The sequence below is a fragment of the Mugil cephalus genome, chromosome 10, assembly GCF_022458985.1.
Source record: "Mugil cephalus isolate CIBA_MC_2020 chromosome 10, CIBA_Mcephalus_1.1, whole genome shotgun sequence".
Taxonomy (NCBI): domain Eukaryota; kingdom Metazoa; phylum Chordata; class Actinopteri; order Mugiliformes; family Mugilidae; genus Mugil; species Mugil cephalus.
This window is the reverse complement of record NC_061779.1, coordinates 9,530,878-9,552,822: the sequence shown is the minus strand read 5'-3', so window position 1 is coordinate 9,552,822 and position 21,945 is coordinate 9,530,878. Positions and strand designations below refer to the sequence as shown.

Here is a 21,945-nt window from a genome sequence, read left to right as displayed (position 1 = left end):
CACCTCATGATCTGATTCATTTTGGTCACATAAGGCAGTTTTATTCCAACTATTAGAGAAATACTAGTGTCCATAAATTAAAAAAAAAAAAGACTCATTCTTTAACACAATGTTTTATTATTTAAAATAACATTTTTCAGCAACACAACAAGAATATAATTAGAATTTGTTTCCTTGATTACGACGTATAGTAATAAAAGGTTGTGCAAACTGTTGAGAGGTAAACTGACAACATGGAGACACTGGTAACTTCTATTTGTCACAGACTGGCATGATATTAAAAACAAAAACAACAAAACAGATGCTAAATAAGAACCAGTGAAGTAAAAATCTTATTCTGACTATGTAGAATATAATCAAACAAACAATCCAGGAGTGTTCACGGACACTATACATTGCGTGTGGCACTCAATCTCATGTCGTATTTATTCTAGATTGACTAGAAATGATCTGTGAGGATCTGAAGCGACTACGCTGCAGCAGCAGCAACAGCTGCATCAGCTTCTCTCTCAAACCACTGAAAGATGATGTCTCTGTTCTCCTGGACCCACTCGATGTTTATCCGCGTTTGCTCTATGGCCTGAGACACCGCCCTGGATTCAGTGTTGGCCGCGAAACGCTCCAGCTGTGAACACAAACATATGACACCGTCAGAGAGAGACACTGCGACACGACGTCTCTATCTTGCGTTGCGTTTTCTGCACGCAGCCACGACTCATTGAACCAGAGTGTACTTTAAGGTCCTGCTGCCGCAACCTTACAGAGACGACAGACAGGGAAATGTTTAGCTAAATGTAGTGTGAAAATAAATGTTGGGAAAATTAAAAGGAATGCACAAACATCTGGAATTACTAGCAAAAACAGACCACACATGTAAGTAAAATAAAGAAATAATTATCATAGTAACTCAAGGATGTCTAAAAGGTGTAATATAAATAAATAGATAATAACATAATGAGTAACAGCAGAAGAAAACGCCCATGCTGTTCTCTACAGAATAATCGGTAATGGATACTGAATAAAATAATATATAAATTTTTTATTTATAAGGTGATTTATATATTTAACAGTTAGGAAAGCTGGAAGTGTGAAATAAACGTCTAATTAAATCAGCATCAAATTAAACGTCTAAAACAATGACCTATATAAGATAACGTGTAAGAAATACAGCTCAAAAATAAAGTAATAAATGTTGGAAAAGCTGACAGTTTAGGGAATTGTCTGAAATAATAAAATAAAATAAAAATTGAAAACTAAAAAGAAATACACAATAGCTGAAGCGTAGCACAAAGTCACATAAGTTGGAAAATCTGTAAAAGTAATGAATAAAAGAAATGTTGATACGGTTTAACTATGGTTGCGGTTCAAACTGGTTTAAATTACTAAAAGTTAAATGTAATGTCTTAAATTATGGCTTAAAAACGTACTTAATGAATGCTGGAAAAGGTAAAACATCTATAGTAAGTTAATACAATTAACTTAAAATTCTAAAAATTTGGAAAATAGCATTTCATTTTAGTATTAAGGCCACAAATGTAGGAAAATCTGAAAAATGTAGTTTGTAATGTGTGGTGAGGAAATGCTGGATAAATTACTGAACCGTTTTACTGTTGGTCAAAGTAAAAAAAAAAAAAAATTATGGCAAACTGGTTTAAATTTCTAAAAGTTATAGTTGAAATATGGTTAAAAAAATCAAACTTGACGTGACAGAAAGGATTAGACCATAAAGTTATTCTGAGTTATAGATCCAAGGAAAATCAAAAACACCGCCTGAGGCCACAGAGAGGGTTATCAGGGTTTATATAATTACTTATCCTGTGTGAATCCTTTACTGGTGCCTAATGAATGGAAACAAAATTTACCTCTTCCAGTTCAAACTGTGTGGAGAACCTGCTGGTCACGCTGTCAATCAGATATGCCCTCTCCCTGGAAAGATAGCAAGGAGTCATAATTAACAGAATTCAACACTCAAAATACACTGTAAATACAACCATTTCATTCTCAGCAAAACTATAGTAAATTATTAATCCAGAATTTAGATATGGATTTTATTTTATATCCCTGCAGATAACTTAGATACACTTCAGGTGTTACTACTGTGTGCTCACGAAATAAAAAATAAATAAAATCAAGGTAGCTTCCTGGTAACGGTCCAAAGAGATGAGGCTTTTATGAGGGACAGCTGATGACAAGATTACACATGGAACCTTTGCACTTGGTGTGATGGATAAAGATTTTTATGGCCTACTGGTTCTTATTATGCAACTGTTGAGGCTCAGCTGGGTTATTCACTAAATGAAAACATGACTGATTCATTTGTCATTCATTCATGTCGGAAGTGGAAACAATGTTTTTCCCCTATGCTGTTTATGAAGACTTTTTATTATTTTATTATGGCCGCTGGTTTTTTATTATTCAAATTTTGACATTATGACACGAATGTTACGTGTAAGTACTACACTGCCTGATGACCTGCGTTTAAAGAGCAGGAAACTGAAAATCTGTTATTTAACAAATTACGCATCGGAGCTGCTTAGTTCTCCCTAAACTAACCTAGAATTTAAATTAAAAGGGAAATTAATTAATACACAAAATACACTTTGTTGTAGTTGCCTCATGGACTATGTCCTTGTAACGCCAATATTTTACATCGTATATGATTTTGCTGAATAAGTTATAGTAGGACCCTGACCCTGAGTGACCCTGAGCTAGGTTAAACGTCTGAGATTGAAAGACACACCACTGGTGTCTTGTTCAAGGAATTTCACCATGTGACTGAATCTCAAACCCTCTGGTTCATGGACAACCTGCTCTACCTAGTGTTGTCCTATTATCCTTCCAAATAGTCCATTCTCAAACATGTTTTTTTTTTGGATTAACACCACATTTAACTAGGTAAACATACTGAAGATGAGGTCGATGAAAGGTTGTATTTGCATCAGAACTAAAAATGGAAATGTAAAAATTGCCGTAGGCTGGGAAAACTCACTTCTCTAGAAACGTTCTCATAATGACAAGCGTGTCGTGCTTTCGCTGAAGTAAACCAGGAGTAACCAACTCCTAAAGGATGTTTGGCCACTCATAGTTCTGCAAATAGCTTTAATCAGATTGCAGTAAACACATGGCAGAAAGGGTGTGTGCAGAAACAAGCTTGTGCTAGTCAATAGTGGCTTTTTGCTAGCTGAAAAACTCTGCTAGCAGAAACTCTGGAGCTTTGAAGAGCTTTTGTAGAATTTCTCAGTTCTCAGACATCTGACTTCCCCACCCTGACAAGCATCTGTTCTGGGGTAAACCTCAAATACTTGGGATTTTCTTGTAAATCTGTTGGAATAAAATGGGTGACCTGATGCCCCATCTAAGCCTCAAACCAAAAGTACTAGCATCAGGGCTTCCCTTTCATGTATATATTGGTCGACAGGAAGACACAATCTTGTGTAAAGGGAAAAATGAGATGCAATCTGAAAAGCATTTAGTCCACAGAGCATCCTACCCCTGACTGACGTAGTCCCAATGTGCTCTTATGAAGTTCCATGCCAGCAGCTGCCCCGCCGGGTTCCTGGCTATGTAGTTAATCGTGACCTCAACATCCATGAGACGTATCTTCTCAGGATCCAAAGTGTACTGCAGGTATCTGTAAGAAAAGGACAAGAGTTCAGGATTCACCTCATCACAGGTGTGTCCATGTACATGGTGGTTCGTGTGCGACTCGACATTTCACCTGTTGAGCAGCCAGGTCTTCTTGGTGCACGCCAGAGCTCTCCGGAGCTGGTTTTTTTCCAAGGTGCTATTGGTATTCTTAAACATGTACCAGGCGAACTCCCACTCCTTCTTCCCACCAGCTGCCACAGCTTGGCAGTAGATTACAGACCGCAGGTTGGGGTGGATGCTGAATCACACACAAACACAAACTTCAGAACCGTCTTATTTTCACATTTTTCTTGGTTTATGTTGGACTGTTGATTTGACCTATTCCTGCCTATCAGCATATTTACAAAACATGGTGAACATCTGATTATGCTTCCACCACTACCATCATTTAAATTGATTACACTTGCAGGATATTAAAATAGGATCCCCAACAAACTTTTTTTTTTTTTTTTTAAGCCACAGAAAGTGCTTTTTAAACTAGTAGTTAACACGAAAACCAAAGTGCCGTTTGAACTCCTCAGCCCTCAGCTGGTCACTGTATGAAATTAATGCTAAGATAGCTGCAGATAATTTCTGCTAAAATTAAACCTATGTTGCATTTGTTTTGTCCCTGGTTGCATAGAAGAAAAGTAGAAGAAAAAACAGTTGGGTGTCTTGCTGAAAGCTGCTAGCTTACCAGATAGTGTTAGCTACCTCATATTCTGACTTCAAAATCACATACTTGAATGTGTTTGGTCTAAATTAACATATTATTTTGGTATATATTTTTCTCTGATCCAAGAATCATCCACTCAGATCATTTTCGAGGCTCAGCCAACTGGACTTCTGCATGCAATTGGATAGTCTTCCAACCACTCAGAGCCATTTTGTTGTTAACAAACTCAACTCCACGGGGCTCAGATAATGTTTACAACTACTGTCACCCTTCCCTGCATCGCCACATAAAGCCCCGCCCCCAAACGATCTGATTGGTCCGACAGATCTTTGCCAGAACACAATCAGTTCCCAACAGTAGAGACTCCCAACTGAACAAAAGTTTGTCTGGCTACGCACACTCTACATACACATCCACATACAAATGTCGGCAAATGCCAAAACGCACTCTCATGCGTGACTTTACAGTACAGTAGAGCACATGCACTAAAGTGATGATGACATGCGTCGACTGAAGAGGCCGTGCTTCTCTGCTTTTAACGCTGCACCTGGAAACTTCTTACATCGCTGATTAAAAAATTAAAAAATCAAATTACTTTTTTGTCGTGTGTTTTAATGTGCAGCTTTAAACACAAGCACGATACAGACACAACCACCAACTACTGACAAACGTGATTAGATTACACTCACCTTCACTAAATCACTGCTGGACAGTAAAGCTACAGAATATAAAGGAAACTATTACACTCAGGCCTTAATTCTAAGATGGAGCAGAAGTGAAACTTTTAAGTTAGTGTCCATACTTGTTGATAGTGCTGTTGTTCATCCAGTCAGCGTACTGCTTTGCAGCCATCTCTTCGCATTCTGCGAGTCCGTTAGAACATGCTACCTCTATGGCAATGAGCTGATTGTACCTTGGGATAGAGAAGAAATCAGTTTGCGTAGAGAAGTGTACAGGTGTGGAAAAAATGGAGGACCTTTTACATGGGAGTATACACTCGTTTGCCACTTTATTAGGTACACCTGTTCAATCGCTTGTTAACACAAATTGCTAATTAGCCAATCACATGGCTGCAATTCAGTGCATTTCGGCATGTAGAGGTGATCAAGACAACTTGCTGAAGTTCAAACCGAGCATCAGAATGGAGAAGAAAGGGGATTTAAGTAACTTTGAACATTGTGTGGTTGTTACTGACAGACGTGCTGCTCTGAGTATTTCAGAAACTGCTGATCTACCGGGATTTTCACACACAACTATCTCTAGGGTTTACAGAGAATGGTCCGAATGAGAGAAAATATCCAATAAGCGGCAGTTGTGTCGACGAAAATGCCTTGTTGATATGCCAAGTCAGCTGACAAATCTGCAGCAACTGTGTGATGCTGTCATGTCAATATGGACCAAAACCTCTGAGGAATGTTTCCAACACCTTGTTAAAAGTAGCCACGAAGAATTAAGGCAGTTCTAAAGGCAAAAGGGGGTCCAACCTTTTACTAGCGGGGTGTACCTAATAAAGGGGTCAGTGAGTGCAAATACGTAGTCATATGTTTCCAAAGTTAAATGTTGAATAATGTGCAGAGGCAACTTGACAGCATTCCTTAATTCTAAAACAATTATCAGACCCCACCAGATTCATTCACTTGGTTTTGTGGTATGTCCGAAAATATTAAATGTCTTTTTGTGTTTCTCTAAACAAGTAGTAAGACAAACCAAACAGCTGTAGTACCTGTCGGCCCTTAGCTAGATCACTGTATGAAATAAACGTTGAGATTGCTACAGATAACCTTGGCTAAAACTAAAGTTATGTTATGTTCATTTTCCCCCTGGTTATTGACATTTTGTAGAAGAAAAAAAAAAGGGGGTTGTAACTCTTGCTAAAGGTTGCTAGCTTAGCAGATAGCATTAGCTGTCTCTCACTGTGATTTATTTTCATGTGATTTGGTGGTTGAGATCCTTTTTAATCATAAACAGTTTAAATGAATGCATTATTCCAGTATATATCTTTCCTTTCTCTGATCCAAGGATTTTTAAAATGAATCAGAATGGTATTGAGCTTCAGCCAAAACTACTGTAGTGTTAAATCATCTTCTTCTTCTTCTTCTGTTTTAATAGTGGTTGAATAGCATCAGATGCCAAAAAAGTGAAAATGAGCATGCAAAAAAGCTATGAATAAAATAAAACAAAACATTAGCATTGATTTTCAGTAATAGATCACAATTAATTAGTGCCACTTAAATCATTCAAACGAGCTTTGTTGTGGTCTTACTGAATCACGCCAAAGTATTTAAATGTGCTGAAGTAATTAGACTGAAACTCATCCCAAATCACTACAGTGAATTTGTCTTTAGTGAAGAACTACAACGTCTTGAGAGTTTTGTTGTAATGCTGGAAAATTGCCGACGAATCTTCACGCCATTGCATCAACCCCTCCAATACAATGCCTGGCTCCCACATGACCGAACACACACACACACACACATTGTAACAGTTCCACCTCACACATCTGTTACCAGCATGTGTACAACTGATGAAGCTAACTTATGCCAACTTGCACATCTGCTCCGCATTGGGACGTCTATGCTGGACTCTGATGTTGTGAAAGATTAACTACAAACATGTGTAAATCTGTTGAGTGTTAACCAAGAATAAGAAACATGACGGTCTTGGAGCTGAGGGAAAATTGGCAAAATTCATCTTTCCTTACTGTAAAGAGTGATCCTCTGGGACTTCTGACACGTCCGTCAAATTCTTGAAGTAGTTATACAGTCCCCTTACCTGCTCCTGGAGGTAGACCTGCAGCGAAGAGACAGATTCACATCAGAGAGTAAAATGCACAACTCTTTGTTTTCTAATGAAGGATGAGCATTAACACGAGCAGCAGGGTCACGTTTAGCCCGTAAGCAGTGTAATCAATACATGCCTGAATGGGTCCATACACCTCAGAGCGGTCAAACATGAGGACGAAGTACTCGAGGTTCTTGACTGCTGACTCCCAGGGAAGGAACGATGTCTCTTTTCTCAGGAAGCGGGTTGCATTCAGAGCCAGAGTCACACTGACCAGTTTGGCCCTGGGAGGAAAAAAACAAAACAAAATCAGATAAGACTTTCATACTTTCCTAAGACCTCAGTGAGTAAAGCTGTGTTTTCTTTTTTTTTTCACTTTAACTACTTGTGACAGCAGTGAGGTAGGACCACCGTGGTGCAGATGCAGTGGGGCCTTATGTACACCAAATAATTTAAACCACAGCTGTATTGTTACTCCAGTCAGTCTGAGGTTTACATCCCTTCAAACATGGCATTTTGTCATGTTTATTTACACAGAGCTGCACAATCTGTAGAAATGTTCCACATAATACGACAGTGATTCTGTTTAAACGCTCTCAATTTGCAAAACAGAAAGCAGCATGGAGCCAACAGTCCTATTGTAATGCACACACCCTGTGGAAGAGAAAATATATGGATGTTTGGTCTTGTAATGGCGAGATCCAGAAACTACAAGATGCGAATGCCAACGTCAGTAAGTGTTGAGTGAGTGTGAGAGTAACACTTTTAGTTTTAGTTTCTTTTAACAAGTGCTGTTTTAATGGCAGTTAGCTAGCGTCAGAGCCGCCGAAAATTGAAGAAGGCGAAGAACTAAAGACTTGCCACTACCCGTGTCTGGTGTATAAAATGAAGTGAGTCAGATGTCTTTCTTTTAAAGTGAAGGTGTAGACCAAAGTCCTTACCTTGCCAAGCTAAAAGCATCGTCAACGAGCTGGCCTCTGTTCATCACTGGGATCCTCTGGGGAAAAACAGGAAGAAACCAAAAAACGGAATGTTGATATTTCTACAATTCTTCAATAAAAGAAATAATATGGGGTAAAAAGAAAACGTGGCACCATGGGAACTATTCAAATAGGGAATTGAACCTAAGAATTATTCAAAATACATAAGTACTCAGTCAGAAATCTACTCCATCAACATCTACTAATTGTGTCTTTAAAGTTAAGTTGTATGTTTCAGTGTCAAACTGCTATTTAATCCCAAATATGAAATGAACTGTTAATGAAATATATAAGTATTTTACTCATAAAATTCATTGAACTGCTCTTGAATCGTTCCTTTGTTCCACTGGTTCTCCATTGGCAAAACAAGCGAAGATAATGACTCCAATCTAGTGACTAGGCCTTAGGTTTTCTAAACAACGGGTCCATGGAGGCACTGTGGGGGGTTAGGGTTTTTATATGTTTTAAATGTTTTAATAAAGGGATAATGGATAGCTTAATGCTGAATGCAAAATGATAATAATAATGTATATTTATAAATAGCACTAGGCAGAGTTTAATATACACATTTGTTCTTGAGAAACTCTTGATGATGATGATGATGGTGATGATGATGATGAAGTTTAAAACTGCATTTTTCTTTGGATTCAGCAGATCTCCGGTCTCTTTATTTTTCAGTATTGTGGTCCATGTCCAGTTCTAAGTGGTCTGGTCTCTTCTTATTTTATTTTTGCCAAAGTCGCGTTTTATTCCTCTGCTGCAATAGTATTCCAGTTTTCACCGTATGATTAAGGAAGCATATTTTGGTTGGTTTTATTGTATCTCATAAAAGCTTCAATCCAAACCATGATAATAAATCTGAGACACGTTTCAGGGACAAGTTATTTCTGTTTATTATAGTCTGGCCACTCTCGTGTGCATACATTTAACTGACCAGGTTTGATCATTAACCCAGTGGTATCACAGTATCCCAACATCTACAGCTGGATTGGAAGAAGTCCTTCACAGGACAATTTCTTGTCTTAAAAATCTTACTCAGTCAAATGAGGATGCCAGGGTTGTTTTGCCAGTTTGTTTTTCAGCTGTGTGATTTGCCAAGTCATTATCTGGAACAGTACTCACCTCGAGGTTTGTCTCCAGCTGAGTCAGGAGTCGTGCCCAGTTCTCTGCGTCGTAATTGACCCTGTAGTATCCGGTACAGTTGACGTTTGCCAGGATCCAGTCTCCATCCTTTGAAATGAAATCCGTTTTTGCTTCTGGTTCTAAGACAAAAAAAATATGATGATAAAAAATGTTGAAAGCAGGTTCTGGTCAACTCAAATCACAAATCAAGAGCAAGGGGTAGAGAAAAGCTAAGGGAATGATGTGTATCTGTTAAAGATAACAAAACTAAAAGTCCCAAGGAGTAAGGATGGCTGTCGTTGGGTTAAAACACCGAAACCGAAAGCAAAAAATAGCTTTCAGCCATAACATTATGACCACAGGAGAAGTAAATAACATTGACCATATTGTGACAATATAGTGTTCTGCTGGGAAACGTTTGGGCCTGGACCCATGGATACCACATGTACCACCCACCTAGACCAGACGAGGGACCCCCCCACCCCGTAGCACTCCTTAATGGCAGCACCCATCCCCAACAGGATGCAGCCTGACACAGCCAGACACACACAAAAACGTTTCAGGAACAAATAAAAAAACATGAAAAACGGTACAAGGTGTTTACCTGGCCTCCAAATTCACAAGATCCCAATCTGATCAAGTATCTGTGGGATGATCTACCGAAGGCCCTCCCCTCAACCCATAGGACCCAAAGGCAAACACTATCAACACTGTGTCACTAGACACCACAGGACACCCTCAGAAGGCCAATGTCCATTCTCTGATGAGTCATAACTGTTTGCGCATTTGCACATTGTTTTAAATGTTGTATTATATTCATCTTTTTATATTTTATTTCTATTTCTTCTTTTTTTTTATTTTGTTGGATTGCTAAAGAAGTGTGCAGGGAAACATATTTCTAAATGTTTCTTAATGTCATGCCTGATTTACATATATCATGTACAGTCATTTTGTTTCTCTAGGAAGTAGATTAGCCTGTTGTTGTTTCTTCACAGTAACACTATTACAAACCTAATTGCCTGTTCCACTCAGGTGATCAGCTGATTGCAGTTAAAGAGTGGGGTAGAGGTGCGGCCTGCAGACAGAGGGACTAGTGCACCAAGAATTAATCATTCTTGGGTTTTCCCCCCAGGTGTGGTGGCTATTTTAGTTTGTTTGTCCTGTCAGAGATTCCCATGGCTTATTTCCTTATTAGAGTGGTGGTGCCTTTAGTTTATTTATGGTTAGTGGGTCTGGTCTGTTTTGTTTTGAATAAAGAATTATTATTTTACACATAGTAACCAGTATCTGTGTCGTTTTCCTTTTCCCGGGAACTATTTTCTTTTGCTTTCCTCCCCTCATGCCCTGGTTAAGCCCTCGGGAGGTAACACATTTCTGTAGTTGACATGTTCCTTTGTCATAATTTATTGTCTTCAGTGAGTTTTATGTTTCATTGTGTTGTTTTTGTTTTGTTTTGTTTAATCTAAGTCTCTGTTAGTTACCTTGTCCTTTTGCGTTCAGCCAGAGAGAAGCAGAATCTGATGAATTTGTCATGTAATTGATCCGGATGGGCCACCAAAGATCACTGAGACAAAGAGCAGATTCTAATAAGTACAGTGTTGTTATATGGCCAAGAATGCTCACGGTCCAGGAAATGAAGTGAGGCAAGAAGGAATGAGCAGAAAAAACTGAGCATGAAACGTAATCCCTTTAACAGCACAGTCGTGTTTTTTTGAGTTTAGAACTGTTTTGAGCTGCCTTTGGCCAAAGCGTAACCAGATTAGGTTATAAAACATTGCTTCAAGGCCTTCTGCCAGGCCAATGATACAGTGGACTGCAGGCCTGTCAAAAAGGGTCCTCATTAACCCTATCTGCAGGGATGGGTGATAGCTTTATGACCTCCTGAGACCCAGCGTCCTCATATGGGGACATTATGTTTTAGGTTTGTTGCAGCTTATTCTGCTTCATTTAGACGTATTGTCCTCGTAAGGAGAAACTTCTGTCTGCTATGTTCAGGTAACTCAGGAGGGTCAATACACTTGTTTATTTATGCTTATTAACTTTTCTTGATATGGCATGAAAATTTAACAAAGTACTCGTTTGAGGACATTGTCAACATCGTTTACAGTTCTGCTTTTGCATTAAAATGAAGAGTTCTTTAGTTCACATCGGTGACTTAAATTTTAATATACAGTGAAATAATCCCTGTGTCCACATACTTTATTTCAAAAACTACTTCCAGTACAAAGATAAGGCTTATTTTTTATATACTTTTTAGGTCCTACTAATCCAAAATACCTAAAGATGCATTCCAAACAAACGCCTGGGTCTCAGGAGGTTAATATAAAAAATAAAGACAGCATGCCCCAGTACTGGCCAACTACACATTTAACTGCTGTCTGTTGTCCGGTAAGCTTTAATGTGATTTATACCCATTTGACGTACATCAGTAGTTTAGACAAACACTGAAAGATTGAAAGATTTCTTGTGAAGCACATACCGTGATTCAGCAGTGTCATTGAACAGGAATCGCTTCTGGGTGGTAACTCCGTTGGTAGTGTTGATGGTGACGACAGGATAACCAGTTTGACTGGTCCATGGGTGCATAAACTCCTCAATGGTAATGACATCATTTTCATCATATGCCTGCCAGTGTTACACAAATCAATTATTACAGCACCCTGCACAGTCCAGTTTATGAGTATTTGAAAATACTGAACCTGAGGGTGTATTTAATCTGAATGATTGAATGCTGGAACTTGGTATGTCAATGTAGCTGTAATATTAAACTAAATGCACTATAACACAGAACAAAACATGCTACTGCCCAAATACATACAGTCTGGACAATAAATACCATTCTGTGCTAAAAATATAATCATTCAGACAATGGCAATATTATAAATTCAATCACAAATGAGACGTGTTTAAAGTCAGTTTTAATAAAGCCTGATTAAGTCCAACATTTTACCTCCTGTATGTACTTCCAGAGGTCGTTCTGGTCCGTGTTTTCGTATTTGAATGCTTTGAGGTACGCCTGTACAACACACCCAAACACACAGCAATGGGTTGTAGTGAACACAGTTTCATCACACACTCAGAATAATCATTTTCATGGGAAACTTTGGCTTTCAGCGTTATTGTTGAGAGCCGGATGAGCTGGAAGAGTACAAACACAGCTGCTAGCGGCTGTACCCCGAGAGGAGGAAAAGTTAAAGAGAATGTTTGGCAGAAATACGGTTTTCCTTTCATCGTCAGGTCAAGCACATGTGAACAACAATGACGGTATAATATGTTACTCTTAGAGACTCTGTTGGCTCTCACCCAAAATCACATTGTCCTTTAGCAATCTGTCAGCTGGGTCCCTCAAGGAAATTATAGCACACTTGTTGATTTTGTATGTGGACAAAAACTGCCTGTTCTTTCCCATTTTCCCAAACTGAAACCATGTGTTTGAATGTTGTATTACAGACCAATAGAGATGGCATTATTGTTAACAGACACAATTTGGTTATATGACGGAAACTGGAGTTTGTTGATTTTAAAATAAATGTATGTAATTGGCAACCTGAGAAAGAGCTTGTGTTGGTTTACAGACTCAATAGAATGTTTTTGACTTGATTTGTCTCAGGTTTGATGAGAGAGGATTGCAGCAATGGAGTAAAGTAAGCAAATGTTTTTAAGTCCACACAGATGGAAAAGTAATACTACCCTCTATCTGATGAATCAACTCCTACCACACGCATAGCATAGATTTTCTTTTGTTGGATCCAACAATAAAATGTCTGCAACATTTGGATGGAAACTTGGGAAATCTTGGACGGATGTGTTGGCATCTGTTTTCTTCTACAAAATATTTACAAGTGCATATTTGCAATATCTTTTTCTGTAAAGCCACTTGCAGCTAAAACTGTCTAATATATATAACGGAACTATAGTAGTCTATAGGGCAACGGTATAAAAAAATAAAAATAAAAAACAGCCCACAAAAAGATAAAGCTAGAAGTTTCTTACAGGGCTAGCTGGTAAACTAGTAGCCTATTGATGAGCCAGGTTCTCTCCTAAACTAGTTTAAATTAGCTATAAGCACTATTATTTTTTCTGTTGTTGTTTTTTTCCCATTACAATTACATTAGGCTGGTACATAATTTTTGTGATACAACAATTAAATAACATAAAAACAGGGAAAGGGGTAACTTTTTTAGATTTAGCTAGCTTAGGTTGCCTTGCTAGCTGGCTATTACTAGCCTTATTAGTTATTATTCTAGTTATTATGCTTTTTTTCCGCCACAAAATCACATATTTCCATGGTATCATAATGTAATATCGTGTATTATCATGAGGGACAATGTATTTTTAAAAAGTCTGACTCATTGTGCTTCATATTAATTTAAATAGAAGGAGTATTTTCTTCAATTAAATAAGCCGTGGCTATGTCAGACTGTTTCGTCCATACAAAAAGTCAATGAGATTGTGGGCCTTTTGTATGGAAGTGTGTAATGTGTTATACATACGCAGTCCAATACCAGTTTCCCACATTTGTTTTGCATTCAGCAGGATTCTGGTTTGCAAACCAGGCAAACACAATATTAAAAGGGATTTATGAGATGATGGAAGTTATTTTTTTCTACTGCCATTTAAAGCATCAAATTTAGACAAGTTTACTGTGAGAGTTTTCCTCCCCAACCACGTTGTAAGTTTATAACATAACAGTTTATATCATATGGTGAACCACAAAATTACCAAAGGGATGCATTTTCTCACAAAAATCTACTTTTGCACTTCTGGTCTATGTCAAGAAAGAGGGACCGTTTATCCTGACTCTCAGCTAGAGGTGTCAAAGGTCTCCTTTAATCTTGAGTCTCAGAGACTGTCCACATCAAGAGGCATTTATAAGAATCACAATCACTGGTCAATAATTGTTGCTTACTGTGATCCCCTTCTGGAAAACACTTTCTTTCACATAGTCTGTGAGCATTCTCAGCACCATCGCCCCCTGTACAGTAAACACAAATTACATGTTATCATTTGCAGAAAACAAATTGTCGTGTCACAAGTACATCCCATGGACACTGATGACTTTTTCAACATATCTGAACAAACACTTTCAAACAGTGCAATATATATATATAAAATGTGTGTTTTTTGTATCTACAGTTCTATATTTAATACACATTTGAATCCAAAACGTCCAGATTCAGGGGGTTCCAGATTAGGTGCTAAAGATTAGAACCTTGGACACTGATGGTGCAGGGTTATGAGGGTCTAGGGTGAGCGTTAGACCAAAGCAAATGATTGAAATGGACAGTAAGTGCAAGTAAACCCTCAAGAATCTTGCAACTGAAGAAATCTTGCCTGGAGAATGATCAGAAATGTTGGCAAGCCAATGTTAGAGAGTTGTGGACATTAATTTAAAATGAATTTCTGCAGGCAATACCCTTCTCCTTAAACAATTTCTTTTAAGTACATGATTGTAAAATTATTTTTTCTTAAGGTGCTGTTCAAGACTGTCAACCAAATGTCAGTTATTTCTATTGAATGTACTTGTTTTCTTACTCAACTGTATAACTGATGTGCAGTTACAACAAAAACAAGAAAATACAAGAATCTAATGTAAAATACTAATTGTAAGATGTGTGTGCATCTTTGTTGCACAGCGCTGCTTTGTCTCTCTAACCTTGTTGTAGGTTATAGCATCAAACATCTCAGAGATTTCATAGGACGTCTGGACATCTTGCACCGGAACACTGAGAGGATGAGATGACTCTAGAGCATCCTCCATAAACGCTCTGTGGAGGTCCTTCATGATCAGTACATCTTTCTGTGGAGAAAACAGATACAAACAAGAGTGTCTGTTGAATGCGTGTCATTTCTGCCCTGTGTGTTTTTGCAAGGATCTTTATTTTTGTCTGGATTTAGTTTTTATCGGCCATGATTGCAGCAAATTAAAAACTGGAGACCTTATATACCGTAATTATGGCTTGCTCTCACATAATCACCAGGAAAATGTTGTGATTACAAGATTCAGATCTTGTAATTATGAAAAAAAAGTCATATTTGTGAATAATATATAAAATGCCATTGGTTAAGGCAGTGGCATGGGATTTGGGAAAGATTTTTTTTTTGAGTGGGGAAAATTACCTTTTGTCTATATACAGATGTTTTGACTGCAAGGGAGAGAAAGATACCACACCTGGTGTATGTAGCAAAATAATGTAGTCCTAACTCAAATTTGAACACCCAGACACACATTTTATGATTCAGTATGACTTTTTGTTTTCCTAGGATACCACTATTTATCATGTGAATCCCAAGAGCTTGCCTACTAATCCAGGATTAAACTTTTCTTCGTGGTCAAAATAAAGATCTAATGTCTTAGCCCTCAGATTTGTTATACTTCCTGCTTCATATTAAAGCTTAAATCTGTTTGCACAAGTGAAGACTTTCTAAATTGTCCCCAATACATTGGTGAAAGTAAACTGTCCCAAAAAAGAAGGAAATAAAAGCAAGCCAAATCAGGTATCGCTATAACATCCTCAAATCGCTACTGTAAATCATGACCGTGTGACCCAAATCTGACAGAAGATCTTTATGAGGCCTTCCATTTCCAAAGTCTCACAACATCCAAAGGACTGTAACTCTTTAAGGCATAATTGTCACTGAGAACGACTCAGAGGAGGTAAATCTGAACATACTATTTTGAAACTTGGCTCAGCGGCATCCACTGCAAAGTATGTCATGTACGTGGCAAAGCCCTCATTCAGCCAAACTTCATTCCACCATTTCATAGTCACCAGATTTCCAAACCACTGTAAAAATAAAAAAAAAGAAAGGAGAACATCATGAGGAGGACACACACAGTTGCTAGACAAGATAAACATGTGTTTGAATGTGTTTTATCAGCGCTCCAAAAAGAGAAAGAGCTTCTGTTAGATTGCAGAATAGCGTTAGTTTGTTTAACTTGATTCATCTTGGTTGAAATTACAGGATTGCAGTAATGAAGTAAAGTTTTAAAGCCACACAGCTGGGATATTAATGCACAGAATAGATTTTCTTTTGTTCCATCAATATAAGGATTATGTTAAATTTTTGGCAAATCTTGAATGGATGTGTTAGCATCTGATTTCTTCTATGAAATATTTATGGAAATATCTTTTTCTGCAAAGCAACTTTTTGCTAAAATCAAATAAATGTAGTGGAGCTACAGTATGCTAGTGGGTAAATTTGCACAAATAAGACTATGGGGTAAAAAACAAACCCACAGCGAGATAGAGGTTTGTCATGGGGCTATCTGGTAAACTACTGCAGCAACCTGGCATGCTAACAGCAAACACGGCAACGAACCAGGAACTCTCCTAAACTAGCTTAAGTTAGCTTTGAGCACCGATACTTTTGTTGTTGTTAAACTTTTTCCAACACAATTAGAGGCTGCTGCAAAATCATTTTTAATTATTACGACAACTAAATTAAGCAAAAAAAAGGGGGTTAAAGGGAAAAAAATGGTCATTTAGATTTAGCTAGCTTAGGTTGCCTCACTAGCTAGCCTTTAGCTACGGTTATTATTATTTTTTTCTCCACAAAATCACACATTTCCACTGTATCATGACATTTATGTGGTGAGGTAAAATGTATTTTAAAAAGTATGACTCCATCTAAGTAGGGGGAGAAATTTCCCCCAAGCTAGCTAACAACTGGAAAGCAGAAGCCAGGATAATGTAGTTTATTTGAAACTGCCCAGAGATGTCTTGATTTATTTCCTTACACGTCATCAGTACTGTTTGTTGCTGGCAATATTAGATGTGTTGAATTTCAACCAAAACAAATTCTAGTACGACACAACAACTAAAAGACACAGATAACTTCCTCTGTTAATGTTTTTCTCAGTCGAATGAAAGTATAGAGTGAACTGAGGACATCTACTTGATCAATAAAGCCATAAACGTGATCTTGTATCTCATTTTATTACAAGGAACTCTAACCTGGTGGGCCAGTTCGTGAGCAATAAGGCTAGTGACCACTTCCTTGTGGAGCAGTGAGGATACTCCTTCCTTGTAGAGTAGGCTTCCTTCCTGGTACGTGATCAGTCCCCAGTTTTCCATTGCTTCAGGATATAAGTCTGGCAGCGCAATTTGGTCTGAAGGAATCGTAAAGATGGATTATTGAGCATGGTTTCCTTATAGACAAAAAAACAGAATTTCTTTTTGTGACACTAGCTGATGTAAACGTGCTTGAAACAATATTTTTGACAGTATTCTGAAGTCTCACCTAGCTTTCCCAGGTTGTATTTAATTCCAAAGTATGTTTCGTAAAAATCCAGGATTTTCACGGTGATGTTGGCGGCGTATTGAGTTTCTCCTGCTGCAGTTGCTTCAGGACGAGCGTATGTCTGCAGAAGTAGCAAAGAACAGTTTATACTTATACTTTATACTTACACTTACTGTATAAGTACAAAGGAGAGGAGCAGGAGGATGAGAGGAGGAGAGAAGGATTATGAGGAGGAGGAGGGGAGAGAGAGAGGGATGGAGGAGAAGGAAGAGAGCATGGAAAGGAGAAGAGGAGAAGGATTATTAGGAGGAGGGGGAGAAGGAGAGAGAAGGGAGAGGAAGAGGAGAAGAAGATGAGAGGAGAATGGGAGGACCGGTGACCTTTCAATGTACTCTAGGATGGTTTGTAGAAGAATATTTAGAGATTACTGTCAAACAATTAGTTCCTCTTGTAAGCCGAGCAGAAGACAAACCATTATCTCCTCCCTCCCTGGGGACTTGACTGATGTGAACTCTGAGACCGCGAAGGCAAACAAGTACGTTGACATCCTTGGCGTCGGTACAAATTCAGTGTGTTCCCATCCGTTTTTTCTATTGGAATCTGAGAGCGTGGACACAACATGAGCGAGGACATAATTCACTTTATTCAATCTGGTTCTGATAACAAAAACAAAAACAAAACACACACACAAGCTTCAGCTTATTGGCCCTTTCTTACTTGATTTCATGTTTCCCAGGGCTTTCGTGCCTTCTCTGTGGATGATGGTCACGTGAAACACCGCCTTCATTTCTGGCTCGTCGAAACAAGGAAACGTGTTCCTCGCCTCTGTAGGCTGCATATTGGTGGCGACGAGATATCTGCAAACACAACGTATGATTTGGATTTCCACGAGAAACACAAACAGCTGTGCTGTCCATCTAGAAATCTGGGTTTCTGATGTACAACACACACAGATGTTCATATTTAAACTCCAACTCTCCACCATCAGTCTTTTAGAACTGAAGAAACTTCAGTCTCCTTTGTTTCATCTTGTGTTTTTTTTTTTGGATATATAGTATCATGACCTGGATGACTAAGAACCTTCACAGGCATGAAGCAGAGCTAAATCCTTGAAACAACCGCAATCTCTCGACTTGCAAATCCATCATAGACAAAGCCAAGCGCCTACTTCCTGAGCATGTTCAGGTTGCCATAGGTTCTAAACCACCTCATCGTCATCATCATCACATCTTCCATCACTGTCAATGGAGAGAGTATATTGTAACTGCAAACTCTCCATAAAGATCATCACGGCTGACCCCTCTTATCCCTTATTCCTTTTCTATCCTGTTAATTAACTCAAGTTTATGTGGCGACCACTTGGAGGGGTCCTCAACTGGACTTGTAGAGTTCCTGGAAGACATTCCATCCAAGTCTTCAGTTCTAAGAGGCTGGTGGTGGGGTTGGGGTTAATATAGGAACATGTTTGGGTGTTAAGGCTCCTTTAGAGTACTGCGTGACAAAGGCGCTGTAACTTGAGCACGTAGCCAGTGCTAGTGTGAGCCATTTATAACTCCATCTACACCAAATGCTAGCCACGGCTGTGTCATTTTTGCCAGTTGGGTTCATTTTTGTTTCTACTTCCAGCTTCACTTTCAACAATGGCGACTGAAACTTTCAGTTATGATGCTAGAGTCTGGTAGGAGTCTGTGCCATTTCTGTAGATAAACCTGAGTTAATTAACAGATAGAAAAGGAGATACAGAGATGATCCAAAAAAGGCAATTGGACTTGCAGTTTCTCGATGTTTTGCCACTTGCCCGTTGCTAGCTTGCCTGGACAACTGAAACTTTTATTAAATTTATGAATTAAATCACCTGAAAAACTCCTCACTGTCAAACTGAAACCAGATTTCATCAAAGTAATGTCATTTAATGAGAAATACAAAAAAAAACATCCTAAAACAAAGTAATGCCAGTATTAAGTAGATGCATTAATAGTCTGGACAGGGCTCAAGCAGGGTGGCACACCTGGACAGCTTTACCTAATTCTTCTTTGCAAATCTGTCAGGTTGTACAGGATTGAGGTACATTTTACAGTAGACGGAGTACTTTTACTATTCTGATTACACTGGTATATGAGTTCTTGTAAAGCAGGACTCCTACTTGTAAAAAGGGAAGCTTTATTTGTTCTTAAGTAAATGCTCTGAATACTTAAACATAAATGTACTTTCAGCAAAATACAAAACCTCAGATTAATAAAGAAACATGTGATCCTTTGAAAACATGTGATCCAGATTGTTGATCCAGGATGGATTTGTGTTCTCATTAGTTTTTGGTTCGTCTGCTTTGTCTTTTAACCTCTACGTAAATATGAGGCTGAGACCATTTAAAATGAGACCATTTTTATTGCTTTATAAATGATCGGGTCAAAGGTCTACGTTTAGTTTACAAATGATTTCTAATATGCTGCCAGCAGCTTCTCACGTGAGTCAACGCCGTGATTCAGACATCAATGATCTTCTAAATAAACTAATGATTATCTCTGTCACAGTGTGTTCTCGCTTGTTTAAAAGTATTTGTTCCATATTCTTAAAACAATATATATTTTTTTTCAGTGCTTAATTAACACAGTATTTTATATATTTTGGTTGATTGACAAGCACAAATATTATTTTGTTAACAATATATATTTTTTCTGTAAAGACGCTAATCAGATCAGAAAAGCTAGTAATATTCGCAGATTATTAATATTTAATATTGCAAGAATACAGTTTTGACGACTTTTCTCTTTAACTGTTTCTTCATGTTTATTTTTCAAAATGAAAGTGAAATTTTTAATATTCACCTTTTCAATTTTTTTCCTTTATTCAGGAAATTTCATATTTTCTCTCAGTGATGTAAAAAAAAAAAAAAATCAAATGCCCCCTTTCTTTTCATACTTGTTTTTACTTTTCAGGTCTTTCAAAAATATTTTCTTCAATTCATGATGAAATTCTATATGTTAATAGCATTTTTATTTTTAAATTTTAAATATTTACCTTTTGATTTTTTCCCCAGATAATTCATTTTTAAAATCGTACATTTTATTTTGCTCAAAATTATTATTATTATTATTTTTTTTTAATATTCACATTTTAAATATAGTATTATGATGACTCCTACATCTTTCCGCCAAAGTTCTTTCATTCTCTCAGAAACTTCAGGTGGTCTAAGGTGTAACAGCAGTGTTACTTGAAACAAAAAATATATTCATCTTAACCTGATTTTGTGTCTTGAAGTCACCGAGTGTGAAAGTCTTGCATCTGAAAATAAAAATGTAAGCTAGAATCTGATCCCAGTCTTTGACTTACCTTTCTGTGTTCGCACCATCAACATACGTGCTTATAAACAAAGATTCAAGGTTTCTGGATATATCTCCCTGGAAAGCCAAAAACAAACTGTAATTCTCTCCCGCCTTCAAAGACTCGGTCAGTTCCACCTCCAGGAAGATGTTGGATTCATTGGGTAATATATACGAGGATTTAATTTCTCTGCCTTTGTGCATCACCAGCGACTTCTCAATCTTCAGGTCCACGCTGTTGAGGTAGATGGTTTTAGTTTCTTCAAGGCAGTGAAAGTAGACAGTCGAGGTTCCATTGAAGAGCATCGTCTGATTAGGACCGGTGCCGTTCACCTCCACGGGGATCTCTGTGTAGAACTGAGGCTGGAGGACGATCTCGTAGCGCTCGGGCACCACGTTCTTCGGCAGCCGATTTCTTGGCGGCGGGGCCGGGGTGGTGGTAGTAATAGGTGGAGGTTCCGTTGGCGCCAGTGATTTGATTTGATAACTGTAGACAACTATCATGGCGATAACGGCGGAGATGACCAAGATGGTCAGGACGATGAAGGCGACGGCAAACACCTTGGACGTGATGGACTTCGGTGGCATCGTGGCAATCTCCTTTGGTCACTCTTGAAGAAGCTTCTCTCTGCTTGAATCCCTGGACCTGTGACTGCTGTCGCCGGTCCGCACGCATCCACTTAACCTCCTCCCCATAAACTGGGCTCGGCCCTAGTGATCACAGGTCTGCGTCGGATTAAGCATTAACCTGGGGCGCTGCTGGAGGAGCAAAGTGTGAGAGTTGCAGTGTGAATGGGGCGATGTTCATTGTAAATAATCGGTCGGAACGAGCCTGTAAACATCTGGAGGTGGTTACTGCAGCCTTGCCACTAACTCAGGGGTTAGGTAAACCCCAAGGAACACTAAATCTAACACACTGTGCTCTGCAACTCATCACACTTCCTCACGTTTCCCATCTGTGAACATCACAATCACATGCAATCGCCTGGGAACAAGAAAATCCGTCGGGAGGAGAATGATAATCCAGTCTTGGAGGTTTTTGCAGCGTCCGTTGTCCACAGGTAGTCACAAAGATCCACACCTAAGACAGAGACCTACTGAGACTGACACACTCCCAACAATGTGGAAGCATAAGAAGGGAGGGCTACTGAGAAGGCTGGATAAATGAATAAAAAAAGAAAAAGGAGGAGGAGGA

At 38.5% G+C, this 21,945-nt stretch overlaps 1 protein-coding gene across 2 annotated transcripts; it reads right to left on the bottom strand.

The window, feature by feature from the left end:
* Positions 1-100: 100 nt before the first annotated feature.
* On the bottom strand, positions 101-21,897 carry LOC125014930 (aminopeptidase N-like). Of its 2 annotated transcripts, XM_047596477.1 has the most exons (20): positions 20,761-21,880; positions 18,148-18,287; positions 17,903-18,030; positions 17,431-17,551; positions 17,145-17,299; positions 15,861-15,974; positions 14,843-14,986; positions 14,096-14,161; positions 12,137-12,202; positions 11,666-11,811; positions 10,668-10,750; positions 9,187-9,326; positions 8,026-8,081; positions 7,221-7,368; positions 7,005-7,093; positions 5,106-5,216; positions 3,719-3,886; positions 3,491-3,631; positions 1,863-1,926; positions 101-625 (listed from the first exon to the last, which is right to left on the bottom strand). In XM_047596477.1, the coding sequence occupies exons 1-20, from the start codon at positions 21,336-21,338 to the stop codon at positions 470-472; spliced, it is 2,814 nt and encodes a 937-aa protein (XP_047452433.1). In that variant the 5' UTR covers positions 21,339-21,880; the 3' UTR covers positions 101-469. The 2 variants fall into 2 exon arrangements, with proteins under 2 accessions (XP_047452433.1, XP_047452435.1); XM_047596479.1 differs by lacking the exons at positions 101-625; positions 1,863-1,926; positions 3,491-3,631 and adding an exon at positions 4,993-5,021 and having other exon boundaries at positions 3,751-3,886; positions 20,761-21,897.
* Positions 21,898-21,945: the final 48 nt, after the last annotated feature.

Bases quoted from the DNA above. Each gene is read 5' to 3' on its own strand.
- LOC125014930 (XM_047596477.1), bottom strand. From the start codon at position 21,338: ATGCCACCGAAGTCCATCACGTCCAAGGTGTTTGCCGTCGCCTTCATC. The intron at 18,288-20,760 runs GTAAGTCAAAGA...TTGTGTTTGCAG, and splicing joins GATGGTGCGAACACAGAAAG to ATATCTCGTCGCCACCAATA. The intron at 17,552-17,902 runs GTTTGTCTTCTG...CTACTTCTGCAG, and splicing joins CAGGGAGGGAGGAGATAATG to ACATACGCTCGTCCTGAAGC.